This window comes from Dendrobates tinctorius, unplaced genomic scaffold, assembly GCF_039654945.1.
Source record: "Dendrobates tinctorius isolate UK_male_01 unplaced genomic scaffold, ASM3965494v1 ptg000251l, whole genome shotgun sequence".
Lineage (NCBI taxonomy): Eukaryota > Metazoa > Chordata > Amphibia > Anura > Dendrobatidae > Dendrobates > Dendrobates tinctorius.
The window spans coordinates 2,989,926-3,009,818 of NW_027361918.1; the positions used below are offsets into that span (position 1 = coordinate 2,989,926).

The 19,893-nt window shown below is 48.5% G+C and overlaps 2 protein-coding genes across 9 annotated transcripts in view; one reads left to right on the top strand and one right to left on the bottom strand.

Moving 5' to 3' along the window:
• Positions 1-11,204, bottom strand: part of LOC141065428 (uncharacterized) — a 62,311-nt gene extending 51,107 nt beyond the window's left edge. For all 4 annotated transcript variants that reach the window (XM_073557924.1, XM_073557925.1, XM_073557923.1 and 1 more), the window contains exon 1: positions 11,070-11,204. The gene's annotated coding sequence lies outside the window, so the exon portion shown is untranslated. The remainder of the gene's footprint in view (positions 1-11,069) is intronic.
• A 103-nt stretch (positions 11,205-11,307) lies between these two features.
• Positions 11,308-19,893, top strand: part of LOC141065419 (uncharacterized) — a 71,515-nt gene continuing 62,929 nt past the window's right edge. Inside the window, exon 1 of one of the 5 annotated variants that reach the window (XM_073557902.1) lies at positions 11,308-11,486. In XM_073557902.1, the coding sequence (XP_073414003.1) occupies positions 11,463-11,486 (24 nt within the window). In that variant the 5' untranslated portion in view covers positions 11,308-11,462. The remainder of the gene's footprint in view (positions 11,487-19,893) is intronic. The other 4 variants (XM_073557903.1, XM_073557901.1, XM_073557900.1 and 1 more) reach the window with 4 other exon arrangements.

Here is a 19,893-nt window from a genome sequence, read left to right on the forward strand (position 1 = left end):
CGAATCCTGCTTTGAGCAGGGGGTTGGACCAGATGGCCCAGGAGGTCCCTTCCAACTCTCCGATTCTATGATTCATGCTGTGGACTGAATCTTTGTCTTTGGGAACTCCCCTCCCACATCAGCACGTCATTCCAGTGACGGAGATAGTAACATAGTTGTTGAAGGGAGTCTTTAAGTCCATCTAGATCACCCCATATCCTATCCTAACCTGCCCTAACATGTTAATCCAGAGGAAGGCAAAAAAAAGCCCCATGTGGCAAACAGTAAGCTTCACCCAGCAGGAAGTACGGCGGCGTCTAAAAATCACTAAGACTGACAAATGCCCGATGGGATGCACCCCCAAGGACTGCAGGAATTAGGCACAGTCATAGACAGAGCATTATAAAGATTCCATAATATCAGGGTCTGTACCACAGGACTGGCGTATGGAAAACGACAGCAAGAGATGTAGTAAGTTTCTTCTTTTAATCCCTTTTATTTGTAACTGTATGTTGTCTCCTTCTGTAATATCTTTTGTATTTTTTTCTGTAAACACTGCCTATATTTTTCTGGAGTAAACTTATAAATTTACTTGTTCGTTCTTTTGGCTCTATGATCGAACCGACGCGTCAAATTACGCTACGTGTGGGTTGGTTCCTGACCCGATCTACTCTCTGGTATCAAACAAGGAACTGCTGGAAGCAGAGTGTCCTGGTGGTATCGGGAAACCCCGGCAGTGACGGATCGGAGGTTTATGTGTGTGTAGTCCCTGCCTGGGACTGGTGATATAACGCCCTCACTGCATAGCCAGTATGTGACAAGGCAGCCTTTCCAGCGACGACTTACCCTAGGTGCAGTTCCCTGACTGACCTGAGGATAATTGGGGCGCCAGAGAGCTGCAAGTTCCTAACCTAAACTGAAAGTGGAAATAAAAGTTGTGGGGTATTATACCTCACGTCGTCATGATAATAGAAGTAAAATAATAAATTCCCTGACATGATGTCTCCAAGGAAGATTTTTGTGAAAGATGAAGATTTGACTGCCGGGAAGAGATAACCAACCCTTGGTGAAGAAATCCGCGCTGTGGCTCCTCTATAATCACCTAACGGTGACATCCACTTTCTGTACCGTATTCTAAACACAATGGTCTCATGCGGACCGTCTGACAGATACATTTCCCTGCACGCACCGACCTTATTATCTCTGAACGGACTTTAACCCCTTCACCGCCTTGGGTTTTTCCATTTTTGAGTTTCCGGTTTTCACTCCTCTTCTCCCCAGACCCGTAACTTTGTTATAGTTCAGTCATATTGGCCATGTGAGGCTGGTTTCACACTAGCGTTGTTTTTCAGCGCTGCGCTTCGTGCGCGTCCATGCGCATGCGTCCTGCTCCCTTATCTTTAACATGGGGGCAAATGGTCTAGCGTTTGCACGCGTTCGGATGCGTTATCGTGTGCATGCGTTTTTTTGTAGTGTGCGCCGGACGCAACCTGTTGCATTTTTGGTCCGTCTCACCTGCGTTTTAAGAGTTAACATGGCTAGAAACTGGTTAAAACGCATGCGCATAAAAAAAACAAACGCATACAAAACGCACGATGCGCAGCGCTAAAACAGGCTAATGTGAAACTAGCCCGAGGGCTTTGGGTTTAGACCCGCTGTACTTTTGAACGACACCATTGATTTTCCCATATCGTGTACTGGAAAACGGGAAGAAAATTCAAAGAGTAGGAAAACTGCAAAAAAAAGTTCAATTCCATGTTCACTAAATGCTGAACCTGCCATCATGATTCTCCAGGTCATTACGAGTTCATAACTAAAAAAAGAGCCTAGACATGTTTGGTGCTTAAGTGGTGAAAAAATCCAAAGTTTGTTAAAAAAAAAAAGTTGCCATGTTCCGATCCCCGTAGCGTCTCCATTTTTCGTGATCCGGGGCAGGTGTTGGCTCAAGTTTTGCGCGCCGAGCTGACGTTGCTAATGATACCATGGTGCAGACACGAGATCTTTAGATCACCCGTTATTGCATTTTAATGGAAACAAATACTAATTCTGGCGTTTTGATTCTTTTCTCATTGTGCCGTTTACCGGACTGATTCTTTTTAATATATCGACAAATCGGACGATTCTGAACGTGGAGATAACAGACGTGTAGTTTCTGTTTCATTATTTTATTATGAACTAGCTGAGGAGCCCGGCACTGCCCGGACATAGTAACTAACTGTGGTTATAGCAAATTATAATTATCCTCCATCCCATAGTCCCATGCCCATATACCCATCATACATCTTCCATCCCATAGTCCAGTGCCCATATACCCATCATACATATTCTCCATCCCATAGGCCCGTGCCCATATACCCATCATACACATCCTCCATCCCATAGTCCCGTGCCCATATACCCATCATACATATCCTCCATCCCATAGTCCCGTGCCCATATACCCATCACACATCCTCCATCCCATAGTCCCGTGCCCATATACCCATCATACATCTTCCATCCCATAGTCCAGTGTCCATATACCCATCATACACATCCTCCATCCCATAGTCCCATGCCCATATACCCATCATACATATTCTCCATCCCAATAGTCCCATGCCCATATACCCATCATACATATTCTCCATCCCAATAGTCCCGTGCCCATATACCCATCATACATATCCTCCATCCCAATAGTCCCGTGCCCATATACCCATCATACATCTTCCATCCCATAGTCCAGTGTCCATATACCCATCATACACATCCTCCATCCCATAGTCCCATGCCCATATACCCATCATACATATTCTCCATCCCAATAGTCCCATGCCCATATACCCATCATACATATCCTCCATCCCATAGTCCCGTGCCCATATACCCATCATACATCTTCCATCCCATAGTCCAGTGTCCATATACCCATCATACACATCCTCCATCCCATAGTCCCATGCCCATATACCCATCATACATATTCTCCATCCCATAGTCCCGTGCCCATATACCCATCACACATCCTCCATCCCATAGTCCAGTGCCCATATACCCATCATACATATTCTCCATCCCAATAGTCCCGTGCCCATATACCCATCATACATATCCTCCATCCCATAGTCCCGTGCCCATATACCCATCATACATCTTCCATCCCATAGTCCAGTGTCCATATACCCATCATACACATCCTCCATCCCATAGTCCCATGCCCATATACCCATCATACATATTCTCCATCCCATAGTCCCGTGCCCATATACCCATCACACATCCTCCATCCCATAGTCCCGTGCCCATATACCCATCATACATCTTCCATCCCATAGTCCAGTGTCCATATACCCATCATACATATTCTCCATCCCAATAGTCCCGTGCCCATATACCCATCATACATATCCTCCATCCCAATAGTCCCGTGCCCATATACCCATCATACATCTTCCATCCCATAGTCCCGTGCCCATATACCCATCACACATCCTCCATCCCATAGTCCCGTGCCCATATACCCATCATACATCTTCCATCCCATAGTCCAGTGCCCATATACCCATCATACATATCCTCCATCCCATAGTCCCATGCCCATATACCCATCATACATATTCTCCATCCCATAGTCCCATGCCCATATACCCATCATACATATTCTCCATCCCAATAGGCCCGTGCCCATATACCCATCACACATATCCTCCATCCCATAGTCCCATGCCCATATACCCATCATACATATCCTCCATCCCATAGTCCCATGCCCATCATACATATCCTCCATCCCATAGTCCCGTGCCCATATACCCATCATACATATCCTCCATCCCATAGTCCCATGCCCATATACCCATCATACATATCCTCCATCCCATAGTCGAGTGCCCATATACCCATCATACATATCCTCCATCCCATAGTCCCGTGCCCATATACCCATCATACATATTCTCCATCCCATAGTCCCATGCCCATATACCCATCATACATATCCTCCATCCCATAGTCCCATGCCCATATACCCATCATACATATCCTCCATCCCATAGTCCCGTGCCCATATACCCATCATACATATCCTCCATCCCATAGTCCCGTGCCCATATACCCATCATACATATCCACCATCCCATAGTCCAGTGCCCATATACCCATCATACATATCCACCATCCCATAGTCCAGTGCCCATATACCCATCATACATATCCACCATCCCATAGTCCCGTGCCCATATACCCATCATACATATCCTCCATCCCATAGTCCCGTGCCCATATACCCATCATACATATCCTCCATCCCATAGTCCCGTGCCCATATACCCATCATACATATCCTCCATCCCATAGTCCCGTGCCCATATACCCATCATACATATCCTCCATCCCATAGTCCCGTGCCCATATACCCATCATACATATCCTCCATCCCATAGTCCCGTGCCCATATACCCATCATACATATCCACCATCCCATAGTCCAGTGCCCATATACCCATCATACATATCCACCATCCCATAGTCCAGTGCCCATATACCCATCATACATATCCACCATCCCATAGTCCAGTGCCCATATACCCATCATACATATCCACCATCCCATAGTCCAGTGCCCATATACCCATCATACTTATCCACCATCCCATAGTCCAGTGCCCATATACCCATCATACATATCCACCATCCCATAGTCCCGTGCCCATATACCCATCATACATATCCACCATCCCATAGTCCCGTCCCCATATACCCATCATACATATCCTCCATCCCATAGTCCCGTGCCCATATACCCATCATACATATCCTCCATCCCATAGTCCCGTGCCCATATACCCATCATACATATCCACCATGCCATAGTCCAGTGCCCATATACCCATCATACATATCCACCATCCCATAGTCCAGTGCCCATATACCCATCATACTTATCCACCATCCCATAGTCCAGTGCCCATATACCCATCATACATATCCACCATCCCATAGTCCCGTGCCCATATACCCATCATACATATCCTCCATCCCATAGTCCCGTGCCCATATACCCATCATACATATCCACCATCCCATAGTCCCGTGCCCATATACCCATCATACATATCCACCATCCCATAGTCCCGTCCCCATATACCCATCATACATATCCTCCATCCCATAGTCCCGTGCCCATATACCCATCATACATATCCACCATCCCATAGTCCCGTGCCCATATACCCATCATACATATCCACCATCCCATAGTCCCGTGCCCATATACCCATCATACATATCCTCCATCCCATAGCGAGAAAAGAGGAGGCTTATAAAGCAGGCGATATTACTGAATTCAAGAAACTTAGGAACTCGCTATCTAAAGAGATCAAGTTAGCCAAACACGAGTATGCAAAGATTCTGGAGGAAAGGTTCTCATCAAAAGATACTAGATCTGCATGGAGAGGATTAAGAGAGGTCACCAATTATAAAAGCCACCCCACTATAGTGAACCCCAGCAGAAGTCTGGCAGCAGAGTTAAATGAATTCTACTGCAGATTTGAGGCAAGCTCTACACACAGTGGCTATTCATCTCTAAGCTCCTCAGTCTGTTCATATAAAGATCATTCATGGTGCAACACCCAAGTAGTGATCTCCGAGGCAGAGGTGATACGCATCCTGAAGGGACTTAAGGTCAAAAAGGCACCTGGCCCTGATGGTGTATCTCCAATGTGTCTGAAAGTATGTGCTACCCAGCTTGCCCCTATACTGACAAATATATACAATGTGTCACTGGAAGAGTGCGTTGTACCTCAGTGTTGGAAAAATTCCACAATTATCCCTGTCCCCAAGAAAGTGGGATCCTCTGAGTTGAACGACTATAGACCAGTAGCACTCACACCTGTAGCTATGAAAGTCTTCGAAAGAATTATGATGTCCCACCTGATAAAATTCACGCAGAAGCTATGGGACCCGCTTCAGTTTGCCTATAAGGAGAATCGTTCGGCAAACGACACTGTCAATCTGGCACTGAAGTACATTTTGGATCATACAGATGAACGGCACTCATATGTCCGGATTCTTTTCATGGACTTTAGCTCAGCGTTCAATACCATTGATCCGAATTTACTTCATAAGAAGATGGTAGCTCTTGGAGTCCCTCTCAACTTATGCTTGTGGATTTATAACTTCCTGACAGCCAGGATACAGAGTGTAAAAGTTGGACCATTCACTTCGGACACCTTGGTCACAAACATCGGGGCACCTCAGGGGTGTGTTTTGTCCCCGTTACTGTTTTCTCTCTATACGAATGATTGCATCTCTTCAGCAGACTCAGTAAAAATCTTGAAATTTGCCGATGATATGACCCTGATTGGTCTCATCGGGGGAAATGCTGAAGACTTGTATCGGAGTGAGGTGAAAAGAATATGTGACTGGTGTAAAGCCAATAATCTTGTACTCAACACTAAAAAAACTGCTGAGATGGTTGTGGATTTTAGGAAAGATCAACATGAGATACTTCCAATCTACATCCATGACGAAGTGGTTCTTAGGGTCACAGAGACCAAATTCCTTGGTGTTATCATCTCTCATGATCTTAAATGGGGGAAAAACGTGGATGCTGTTATAAGAAAAGCACAACAGAGGATGTTCTTCCTGCGTCAGCTGAAAAGATATGGTTTGTCTAAGAATCTGCGGATCTTATTCTTTAATGCTGTCATCAGATCTGTGATTTGTTCCTCTCTGATAGTCTGGTATGGGGGAGCCACTGCGCATGACAAACTCCGCTTACAAAGGACTTTCAGAACAGCAGAGAGAATTATAGGTTCCCCCCTGCCAAAAATCCAGGATCTTTATGATAAGAGTATTCGATCCCACGCATTGAAAATTTCATCCGATCCCTCTCACCCGGGACACTCCTCATTCCAACTACTCCCTTCAGGACGTCGCTTCAGAGTCCCCAAATGCAGCACCAACCGCCATATGAACAGCTTCTATCCACTCTCTGTTCAACAATTAAATCGTCATGTGTAGACTATATACTGTATCTGTCTTGTTAGATGTTACTTGTTGTATCTGTTGTTATATATTATGTTGCCTCTTTGCCACAAAGAATTCCTTGTAGATACAGTCATGGCCAAAAGTATTGACACCCCTGCAATTCTGTCAGATAATACTCAGTTTCTTCCTGAAAATGATTGCAAACACAAATTCTTTGTTATTATCTTCATTTAATTTGTCTTAAATGAAAAAACACAAAAAGAATTGTCCTAAAGCCAAATTGGATATAATTCCACACCAAACACAAAAAAGAGGGTGGACAAAAGTATTGGCACTGTTCGAAAAATCATGTGATACTTCTCTAATTTGTGTAATTAACAGCACCTGTAACTTACCTGTGGCACCTAACAGGTGTTGGCAATAACTAAATCACACTTGCAGCCAGTTGACATGGATTAAAGTTGACTCCACCTCTGTCCTGTGTCCTTGTGTGTACCACATTGAGCATGGAGAAAAGAAAGAAGACCAAAGAACTGTCTGAGGACTTGAGAAACCAAATTGTGAGGAAGCATGAGCAATCTCAAGGCTACAAGTCCATCTCCAAAGACCTGAATGTTCCTGTGTCTACCGTGCGCAGTGTCATCAAGAAGTGTAAAGCCCATGGCACTGTGGCTAACCTCCCTAGATGTGGACGGAAAAGAAAAATTGACAAGAGATTTCAACACAAGATTGTGCGGATGTTGGATAAAGAACCTCGACTAACATCCAAACAAGTTCAAGCTGCCCTGCAGTCCGAGGTACAACAGTGTCAACCCGTACTATCCGTCGGCGTCTGAATGAAAAGGGACTGTATGGTAGGAGACCCAGGAAGACCCCACTTCTTACCCCGAGACATAAAAAAGCCAGGCTGGAGTTTGCCAAAACTTACCTGAAAAAGCCTAAAACGTTTTGGAAGAATGTTCTCTGGTCAGATGAGACAAAAGTAGAGCTTTTTGGGCAAAGGCATCAACATAGAGTTTACAGGAGAAAAAAAGAGGCATTCAAAGAAAAAAAAAACACGGTCCCTACAGTCAAACATGGCGGAGGTTCCCTGATGTTTTGGGGTTGCTTTGCTGCCTCTGGCACTGTACTGCTTGACCGTGTGCTTGGCATTATGAAGTCTGAAGACTACCAACCAATTTTTCAGCATAATGTAGGGCCCAGTGTGAGAAAGCTGGGTCTCACTCAGAGGTCATGGGTCTTCCAGCAGGACAATGACCCAAAACACACTTCAAAAAGCACTAGAAAATGGTTTGAGAGAAAGCACTGGAGACTTCTAAGGTGGCCAGCAATGAGTCCAGACCTGAATCCCATAGAACACCTGTGGAGAGATCTAAAAATGGCAGTTTGGAGAAGGCCCCCTTCAAATATCAGGGACCTGGAGCAGTTTGCCAAAGAAGAATGGTCTAAAATTCCAGCAGAGCATTGTAAGAAACTCATTGATGGTTACCGGAAGCGGTTGGTCGCGGTTATTTTGGCTAAAGGTTGTGCAACCAAGTATTAGGCTGAGGGTGCCAATACTTTTGTCCGGCCCATTTTTGGAGTTTTGTGTGAAATGATCAATGTTTTGCTTTTTGCTTCATTCTCTTTTGTGTTTTTTCATTTAAGACAAATTAAATGAAGATAATAATACCAAAGAATTTGTGTTTGCAATCATTTTCAGGAAGAAACTGAGTATTATCTGACAGAATTGCAGGGGTGTCAATACTTTTGGCCATGACTGTATGTAATATGCACTTGGCGATAATACATTTAATTCAGTGATTAAAACATGCTACAGACATACAACATACAATACATTAATACAATACATACAACAGAGTACATACTCACCAATACTTGTCACTTTGATCCCCGAAGCCAGTTTCATCTTTAAAAAATATTAAAACAAGCTATATACTCCCTGATCCACAGAAATCCACGAGTGTCCCATGGATAACAGCAGCATCAGCTGATGCCACCGCTCTCTAGGGGGCTCCAGGAATCCAATGACGGGAGGTAAGTATCCTTCCGCACTGTATTCCTCCGCCACTGTAAAAAAAAATAGTCCCCTTTTGGCATTGCTGAGTGAAAAAGTTCCCACGCAGCTTTTGCCATAAAGTGAGACCAGTGAACTATAGTAACCTCTCAGTGATGCACTGCAGGAGATCGGCGTGGGACACTCGTGGATTTCTGCGAATCAGGGAGTATATCGCTTGTTTGTTTTTTTCATATTTTGTATAGATGACAATGGCTTCGGGGAACAAAGTGACAAGTGATGGTGAGTATGTACTCTATGTTGTATGTACTGTATGTCTCTATGTATGTATTGTATGTAGTATGAATGTAATATATATGTAGTATTTTTTTTTTTTTACATTCAACACATTAGCCGGACGATGCGTGCACAGACTCCCCGGCAGGCCGGCACAGACCCCCCGGCAGGCCGGCACAGACTCCCCGGCAGGCCGGCACAGACCCCCCCGGCAGGCCGGCACAGACCCCCCCGGCAGGCCGGCACAGACCCCCCCGGCAGGCCGGCACAGACCCCCCCGGCAGGCCGGCACAGACCCCCCCGGCAGGCCGGCACAGACCCCCCCGGCAGGCCGGCACAGACCCCCCCGGCAGGCCGGCACAGACCCCCCCGGCAGGCCGGCACAGACCTCCCCGGCAGGCCCGCACAGACCCCCCCGGCAGGCCGGCACAGACCCCCCCGGCAGGCCGGCACAGACCCCCCCGGCAGGCCGGCACAGACCCCGCATCATGATGACATCATTTCAGCAGCTAATCACAGCCACAACACTGGCTCATTGCATTATGGGAACTTCCGATGTCTGATATTTGCAGTATCGGAATGCTCAACACTACTGACCACATAGCAGCACTCAGTGTCAGTCAGCTGCTAATAAAGCAGACAGAATATTGTCATGTACCAGGAGAGGTCTGGACCCGCGGGGAGAGACGTGACACGACCACTGCACACAGCGTTAGAGCGCCCTCATCTGGAGCCTGCAGGTCAGTTGTGGGCAGCAGCTTATAGGAAGGAGGCGCTGGAGCCAGAAGAGGCGCAGAGGAAAGCCCCAAACTGATGAGGGGCCGCGAGGAGCTGACGGAGGCGGAAAGGGGAGAACGCCATGGATTCAGGGAGAGACGACGAAGGGGCGAGATGAGCGACCTGTGCGAGGACAGAAATGGCCCAAAACACATGGCGAGGGGCGGCATCATGGAAACGCCCCACAAAGGACAAGGGGGCGGTCCCTCCATCCCCAGAGGAGACAAGGGGGCGGTCCCTCCATCTCCAGAGGAGACAAGGGGGCGGTCCCTCCATCCCCAGAGGAGACAAGGGGGCGGTCCCTCCATCCCCAGAGGAGACAAGGGGGCGGTCCCTCCATCCCCAGAGGAGACAAGGGGGCGGTCCCTCCATCCCCAGAGGAGACAAGGGGGCGGTCCCTCCATCCCCAGAGGAGACAAGGGGGCGGTCCCTCCGTGTGGGGACAGACGGGTCCAATCTTCAGAGGAGACAAGGGGGCGGTCCCTCCATCCCCAGAGGAGACAAGGGGGCGGTCCCTCCATCCCCAGAGGAGACAAGGGGGCGGTCCCTCCATCCCCAGAGGAGACAAGGGGGCGGTCCCTCCATCCCCAGAGGAGACAAGGGGGCGGTCCCTCCATCCCCAGAGGAGACAAGGGGGCGGTCCCTCCATCCCCAGAGGAGACAAGGGGGCGGTCCCTCCATCCCCAGAGGAGACAAGGGGGCGGTCCCTCCATCCCCAGAGGAGACAAGGGGGCGGTCCCTCCATCCCCAGAGGAGACAAGGGGGCGGTCCCTCCATCCCCAGAGGAGACAAGGGGGCGGTCCCTCCATCCCCAGAGGAGACAAGGGGGCGGTTCCCCCAGCCCAGAAGAGACAAGGGGGCGGTCCCTCCATCCCCAGAGGAGACAAGGGGGCGGTCCCTCCGTGCTGACAGTGTGCGGCCGCGGGGAGGACACAGAGGCTGCAGGGAGTGAGCAGAACACCGGCAGCTCTGTCACTAGGAGAGAGGCAGCCATGACTGCACAGACTGTGTGAGAGCTGCGCCCGAGTCCTGGCCGCTGTCACCTCACCTGACACCGCAGAGAGCCGCAGCCGGGGGAAGACGTCCTGGGGGCGGACACCGCACTGAGAACTGCAGGACCTGCGGTGACGTCAGCACCACGTGACTTAATGTCCCCTTAGTGGGCGGAGCCTGACCTTGGCCAATCACCACTGAAGGATATGACCACACCCCGGTGGTCAGCAGGCCCCGCCCATTCTCCTGCTGGCTCTGGTGATCTCCGGTGTCTCAGCACAATCCCGGCTTCCGTCTACAATACAGGAGGAGGCCCCGCCCAATCCGGGAACGTCAACCAATCGCGAGGTCATATCGGCATGACGTCACCGCAGGTCCTTTCCTCCACTTGTATTTAGTCTCCACAGTGTGTGCGGTGTCCGCCCCGCCCACAGGGCGTCTTCTGCGTATGGCGGCGGCTCTGCGGGAGCAGGTGAGGTGACAGGCGGGGTCCGGGCCTCCATCACTGGGGGAGTGACACCGCTCCCTTCTCCACCATCTTGCGTGCTGTGCCTCTCCTTCCCTCCCGTGTGTGAGGAGTGTGGTGGGTCGCAGGGCCGGGGCCTCCTGGCTGCCTCTCAGCGTTAGGCTGTGTGCACACGCTGCGGATTTGGCCGCTGCGGGTCTGCAGCAGTTTTTGCTGCGGTGTACAGTACCATTATTCCCTATAGGAATCAAAAACTGCAGTGCAGACGGTGCGGAATTTTCCGTGGTTTACAATCCGCAGAAAGAATTGACATGTCCTTTCTTTCTGCGGATTGCTCTGCGGTTTACCATCTCCTCCATTGAGGAGATGAAAAACCGCAGGGCAGAACCGCAGAGCAATCCGCAGGGCGAAAGCGCAGAGCAATCCGCAGGGCGAAAGCGCAGAGCAATCCGCAGGGCGAAAGCGCAGAGCAATCCGCAGGGCGAAAGCGCAGAGCAATCCGCAGGTAAAACCGCAGGTCTTTTGACGTGCGGTTTCACCTGTGGATTTTACAAAATCCGCATGGAGGAATCCTCAGCGTGTGCACACAGCCTTCTTCCCTCTGTCGTAGCGGCTCGGCCTGTGACTGCGGTGCGGCCTCCATCCCTTCCATGTGGGCGGCTCTGATGGCCGGCCCGGTGGCTAGAGTTGCCCAGCACTCTGCGGCAGCCGTGACCTGCCTGGTGCCGGGGGTTCGGTGCGGAGCCTGTCGGATGGGCGGTCGGCCGTCTTCGGACTGTGGAATGAGCCGTGGCATTTGCGGCACGTAGCGCAGCTGAAGAGGAGTCTGCTCCCGCTCCTGTATCCATAGACAGCCGCCGCAGATTCCCCTCAGAGACCACGGCCTGCTGCTGCTGAGTGAGCCGGGCCATGATCTCGTCCAGGGATGACTGCCGGGCGTTCCTCTGACCCTTCTACCTCGGCGTCTTGGAGACGGCCCCCTCCCCTCAGCTGCCCGTCTTGGTCGATGAGCGGCCCGAGCGTCTTCAGCACGCCGTCTCCAGGAATGGGTTGTCCCTTGCTGAGGTTGTCTTTTTCTCTGGGGAAGGTTTCCCTATTGTAACCTTGGCTCTCTCCAGGATGAGGGCGGTGTTCGCGTGCTTGCAGTGATGCCAGCCTTTACCGGATCCCTGGCTTCCAGGTGATGCTGACTGGGCCACATGAAGTAGACAGGCGATGGCTCTAACAAGTGACTTCCAGGTGGAGAACCTGCTGAACCGATGAGATTCCAGGTGATGACTTGAAATCGCTGTAGAGCAGACCCTCAAGGACGGAGCTCATCATCGGTATCTGGATCCACTAGTTCAAACATACCAGGCCTGCTGATGAGGGGCACCGAACGGTACAAGGCAGCAGGGCCTGTGAGCCATGTGCTGTCCATAAGATGACTTAGAGCAGCATAACTAGTCGCATGATCTGCAGGATTGTGGTGAGTAGGTACATAGTGCCACTGATTAGGGCAGGTGGATCTTCACGTTTCATTGCAGATCTATCCCAGTACCACCTTGCTGTCGGTGTAGAACTCTGCATCTTTGATCTCCAGGTTCATCCCATCTGAGAGGCTCGGCCAACTCCACTGTGAGGACAGCAGCACAGCGTTCCAGTCTGGGTATGATGTGCTCGCGGAGTAGTGCCAGTTTAGTCCGGCTCATCACAAACCCGATTTGGCTCTGTTCGTTTAAGTCTATGGTTTTGAGGTGCGCTACTGCTGTGATCGCTTTGACTGATGTGTCACAGAAGATACAAAGTCTCTGCATTTTGACTTCTGTGGATGGCACAGGAGCATAAGGTCATTTCACGCGAAGGTCACTCAAGGCCTCGAGAGAACTCCTCTCTGCCCACAGTTTTACTTTTTCTGTCGGAAGTGGATCGTCCCAATCAGACGTGTTTTGGGTGAAGTCTCTCAGCATCATTTTTCCTTGGATAGTTACTGGCGCTACGAACTCCAGGGGGTCATATAGACTATTCACGAAAGAGAGAACTCCTCTGCGCGTGAAGGGTTTCTTGTCTCTGCTGATCTGTAAGGTGAAGGCATCCATCATCAGATCCCAAAGCAAACCAAGGCTCTGCTGCATGGGATGCTTAGGTCTAGGTCCTTTAGATAGCTGGAATAGTCTTGAGAGGGAAAGGCTTCCATCATCTCTCAGCTGTTGGAGGAAATCTTGTGTAACCTTAGATTAGACTGAGCGAGCATTTCTCGAGCCCTTTTCAGTAGACTGATTGCAGCCTCAATTGTCAGTGTGGACTTCAAACAGTCGTCTACATAGAAGTCCTTTTCTATGAAGGAACTGACTTCTAACCCATACTTTTCTTCGTCCTCTTTAGCAGAATTTCCAAGGCCATAGATAGCGACTGCAGGGAAGAGCTGTCTCCGAAGATGTGTACCCTCATCCGGTACTCTGCGATGTCTGTCTGGGTCGTTGTCACGGTACCAAGAGAACCTCGAGTAGTTTCTTTGTTCCTCTTTGACGAGAAAACAGGGGAACATCAGTTGTACAGTGGGGAAAAAAAGTATTTAGTCAGTCAGCAATAGTGCAAGTTCCACCACTTAAAAAGATGAGAGGCGTCTGTAATTTACATCATAGGTAGACCTCAACTATGGGAGACAAACTGAGAAAAAAAAATCCAGAAAATCACATTGTCTGTTTGGTGGAAAATAAGTATTTGGTCAGAAACAAGCAATCAAGATTTCTGGCTCTCACAGACCTGTAACTTCTTCTTTAAGAGTCTCCTCTTTCCTCCACTCATTACCTGTAGTAATGGCACCTGTTTAAACTTGTTATCAGTATAAAAAGACACCTGTGCACACCCTCAAACAGTCTGACTCCAAACTCCACTATGGTGAAGACCAAAGAGCTGTCAAAGGACACCAGAAACAAAATTGTAGCCCTGCACCAGGCTGGGAAGACTGAATCTGCAATAGCCAACCAGCTTGGAGTGAAGAAATCAACTGTGGGAGCAATAATTAGAAAATGGAAGACATACAAGACCACTGATAATCTCCCTCGATCTGGTGCTCCACACAAAATCCCACCCCGTGGGGTCAGAATGATCACAAGAACGGTGAGCAAAAATCCCAGAACCACGCGGGGGGACCTAGTGAATGAACTGCAGAGAGCTGGGACCAATGTAACAAGGCCTACCATAAGTAACACACTACGCCACCATGGACTCAGATCCTGCAGTGCTAGACGTGTCCCACTGCTTAAGCCTGTACATGTCCGGGCCCGTCTGAAGTTTGCTAGAGAGCATTTGGATGATCCAGAGGAGTTTTGGGAGAATGTCCTATGGTCTGATGAAACCAAACTGGAACTATTTGGTAGAAACACAACTTGTCGTGTTTGGAGGAAAAAGAATACTGAGTTGCATCCATCAAACACCATACCTACTGTAAAGCATGGTGGTGGAAACATCATGCTTTGGGGCTGTTTCTCTGCAAAGGGGCCAGGACGACTGATCCGGGTACATGAAAGAATGAATGGGGCCATGTATCGTGAGATTTTGAGTGCAAACCTCCTTCCATCAGCAAGGGCATTGAAGATGAAACGTGGCTGGGTCTTTCAACATGACAATGATCCAAAGCACACCGCCAGGGCAACGAAGGAGTGGCTTCGTAAGAAGCATTTCAAGGTCCTGGAGTGGCCTAGCCAGTCTCCAGATCTCAACCCTATAGAAAACCTTTGGAGGGAGTTGAAAGTCCGTGTTGCCAAGCGAAAAGCCAAAAACATCACTGCTCTAGAGGAGATCTGCATGGAGGAATGGGCCAACATACCAAAACAGTGTGTGGCAACCTTGTGAAGACTTACAGAAAACGTTTGACCTCTGTCATTGCCAACAAAGGATATATCACAAAGTATTGAGATGAAATTTTGTTTCTGACCAAATACTTATTTTCCACCATAATATGCAAATAAAATGGAAAAAAAAACAGACAATGTGATTTTCTGGATTTTTTTTTTCTGTTTGTCTCCCATAGTTGAGGTCTACCTATGATGTAAATTACAGACGCCTCTCATCTTTTTAAGTGGTGGAACTTGCACTATTGCTGACTGACTAAATACTTTTTTTCCCCACTGTATGTCAGCCATAAATGCCACCGTATGTCTGCGGAAACGGAGTAGTACTTCTAGAAGTCTGTTGTTGAGGTCTGGGCCCGACAGTAGGACATCATTTAATGAGACGTCTTCGCATTTGGAGTTTGAGTCGAATACCACTCTTATCTGACCTGGCTTCTTAGGATGGTATACTCCAAAGATGAGCAGGTACCAACTCTCCTCTGAGGGTCGAAATGCAGGTGCAATCGCTGCGTGGTTCTGGAATATCTTCCCCATGAAGGTAAAGAAATGTTCCTTCATCTCAGGTGACTTCTGAAGCTTGTGTCTGAGGGAGATGAATCGGCTGTAGACCGTTCCCTGTTGTTGGGTAGGCGCCTTCTCTGAGGTTGAAATTGTAGAGGTGTGATCCAACTGTTCGACTTGTCCTTGACTAGTTGTCTATCCATGATGTCCAAGAACATCCTGTCTTCTATAAACATCGCTGCGTTGTCTTCCTTTGTCCTGTGGAAGACTGTACATCCCATGTGGTCTTGTTCACCTTCACAGGTGTCATATATGTTGGTAGGAACTGAGAAAGGGCAAGGTGGGGGAGTGCTGCTCGGTAATTCCTTTACCAGCCAACTATTGTGACATGGCTGGAAGAGAGACAGACGTCCTTTTTCTAGTGTGCTGGTAAGCATACTGTTGACTGAGGCCGGCTTGTGTGCTCCTCCGAGACAGACGTGTCCTACAATGACCCATCCAAGGTCGAGCCTTTGTGTGTATGGCGCGTTCTGGAAGCCGTTGATATATTCTCTAATCTTGTGGACTCATAGTATCTCTTCCCAAGAGTAAAGGTACTGTCACACTAAGCGATATCGCTATAACTTGTGACGTTATAGCGATATTGCTAGCGATATCGCTGTCTGATACCTACGACCCGCTCCCCCGCTGGTTATCGCTGATCGCGCGAGAACGTCCTGGACCATTTCTCGTGGAGAGACTAGCATGGAGCCGGGCGGGAGGACGTCAGGATCGCCTCATCTGACAGGTAAGTAGCGACACCTTCCCCCCTCCCCCCCCCCCCGTCCCCTGGGATGTCGCTGGTGAGATCTGCCTGTGTGGCAGCTCACTAGCGACCACTTAGCGATGTACCAGCGATCCTGACCGCGTCATATCACTGGTCGGGATCACTGGTGCATCGCTAAGTGTGACAGTACCTTAAAGCTATTGGGGCTTCTGGATCTAACTCTGTTATCAGGTGGGCTAAACGCTTCAGATGGGGGTGATGTGTCGCCACCTCCGGCGACGGTATCTCAGACCTGTTGTCAGGAATCTGATTGCACTCCAGGATGGTCAGTAGCAATAGGCAGGTCTGGCCATCTATGGACTCCACCTTGTATCCGGTGGCCTTCCTCCTTGCCGCCTCAACGGTACCTGAACACGTATTCAAGGAGTAGGAAGAATCAGGGCCTGCAATGCTGAAGTTGCCAAAGAAAATGGACTCTGATAGAGACCTGTTACTTTGGTCATTCAGGATTGCTTGTATCTTGAGCGCTTTGTCCCTGCGGCCTGCTGGGTAGACTTGGATTTTTGAACAGGATCTTCCTCCTGTGAGTCCCTTACTGATCTCTGTACATTGAGAGCTGTCTTCAGGTGCGTCTTTGGTGTCTTTCTGCTTCCCATCGTGCGCCTCTGCTTGCGACAAAACTCGTGGAGGGGATCCAGGGTGCAAGGCTGTATTGTGATCCGTGCTGCTGCATTCTGCACATTTCACGCTAGCTTCACAGTTCCTGGCGAAGAGAGGTTGTGGCACAGCATTTGAAGCGGATGTTTTCCTTGAGGAAACCTTTGTGATTCTCCAAAGACTTCTCCCTGAAGGCTCTGCATTTTATAATACTAGCTGAAGAGCCCGGCGCTGCCCGGGCATAGTAACTAACTGTGGTTATAACAAATTATAATTATCCTCCATCCCATAGTCCCGTGCCCATATACCCGTCATACATATCCTCCATCCCATAGTCAACCATTATGACATCATAATGAGGGGCGGGGCTTGACACGCACACTTTCCCCATTATGTAGATGGGGGCAAAATTGTTTGGTGAATTGGAACGCGTGGGGTTAAAATTTCACCTCACAACATAGCTTAGGACGCTCTTGGGGTCCAGACGTGTGACTGTGCCAAATTTTGTGGCTGTAGCTGCGACGGTGCGGATGCCAATCCCGGACATACACACATACATACACACTTTGAGCTTTATATATTAGATGATGATAATAATAATAAATTTTATTTCTAAAGCGCCGACATATTCCGCAGCACTTTACATTTCAGAGGGGATTTGTACAGACAATAGACATTACAGCATAACAATAATCACATAGATTATAACAAATACCAAGAGGAATGAGGGCCCTGCTCGCAAGCTTACAGTCTATGAGGAAAGAGGGAGACACGAGAGGTGGGTGGTAACAGTTGCCCTGATTGTATGGACCAGCCATAATGTTAAGTGTGTAACAGTACAGACACAGAGGGCTAATGGATGCATAAAGCATGTGGGAACATGATGCGGGGAACCTGGTTATGGTAAAACTTTTGGCTGTGCCACACAGGGATAGATTAGGTTAATGTGTTGAGGCGGTAGGCCAGTCTGAATAAATGCGTTTTCAGGGCCCGCTTAAAATTGTGGGGATTGGGGACTAATCGTATTGACCTGGGAAGTGCATTCCAAAGAATTGGCGCAGCACGTGTAAAGTCTTGGAGACGGGAGTGGGAGGTTCTGATTATTGAGGATGCTAACCTCAGGTCATCAGCAGAACGGAGGGCGCGGGTAGGGTGGTATACTGAAACAAGGGAGGAGATGTAGGGTGGTGCTGAGCCATGGAGGGCTTTGTGGGTGAGGGTAATAAGTTTATACTGAATTCTGGAGTGGATGGGTAGCCAGTGTAATGACTGGCACAAGGTAGAGGCATCGGTGTAATGATTGGCGAGGAATATGATCCTGGCTGCAGCATTCAAGACAGATTGGAGGGGGGAGAGTTTGGTAAGAGGGAGACCGATTAGAAGAGAGTTACAATAGTCCAGACGAGAATGAATAAGAGAAACAGTAGGAGTTTTTGCAGAGTCAAAAGTAAGAAAAGGTCTGATTCTAGAAATGTTTTTGAGGTGCAGATGACAAGAGCGAGCCAGTGATCGAATGTGGGGGGCAAAGGAAAGCTCGGAATCAAGTATGACCCCAAGACAGCGGGCATGTTGCTGGGGAGTAATAGTGGAACCACACACAGAAATGGCAATGTCGGGTATAGGTACATTAGTAGAGGGAGGAAACACCAGGAGTTCAGTCTTTGACAGGTTCAGTTTCAGATATAGTGAGGACATGATATTAGACACAGCGTTTAGACAATTTAGTGACATTTTAGTAGAGGATGTGGTTTCCTATGTGGAGGTCACTGCTTACTGACTTCTTGAGATTCATCCTCTTCTGAAGGGGGCTTACTCGTATTGTGAGGAGGACCTGTGGAAGTAATGTTAGTTTTGAGGACTACGACGGGTGTCCTACTGGGTTTGACACTGAGAGCAGTGGAATGAGAGTGAAGTCAAAACTAGGGTCATTTCTGATCCTAGCTTGTTGGGTGCCAAAATCTACAAATACAGTGAAATTGGGGAACGGTACTTTATAAGTTTGCTTATACCGTGAACCACATGTAACCCACTCTTCTTGTAGGTTGTAAGGAAATTTTTGTACTATCGGATTTACACCCCAGCAGTGTCAAAAGATTTCCAATCCGGGCAAGACTCCTTCCTCCTGGGCAACCTGTAACTCTATGAATAAATCACTCAAATCTCTAAGCTTCTGATAACCTTTAGGTCCTATCTTAGGGGAATCATCAATTCATTTGTATAAAACATTCTCTATGACTTCTATGGACTCATAACATTCATCAATTCTTTCCCACATCTTACGTAGACCTGTGTATGGATGCTTTATATTAATGTCTTTTGGCATGCTCGAACGACTCGCTTCCGAGCCACTTTACCAGGAGATCTAACTCCTCACTACTAGAAAGGTCCAGACCCTGAATGGCGTTCTAGAATGAAGCTCGCTATGACCTGTAATTCTCGGCTTTATCAGTGAACTTTACAAGTTCTTTTGTAACCAGTTCTCAGCGGGCGAAGAACTTTGCAAAGTCCATGGTGGCTTGGTTATTGTTGGTACGAGTCAGTGTTAGTCATGTCTAGTGTGTGGTGTATCACCATACCTGTGACACACTCCTGCTTTTGGATAGTCTGTATAGTACATTTCCGGTGAAGGTGTCTCTTTAATGCAGGACGGGGG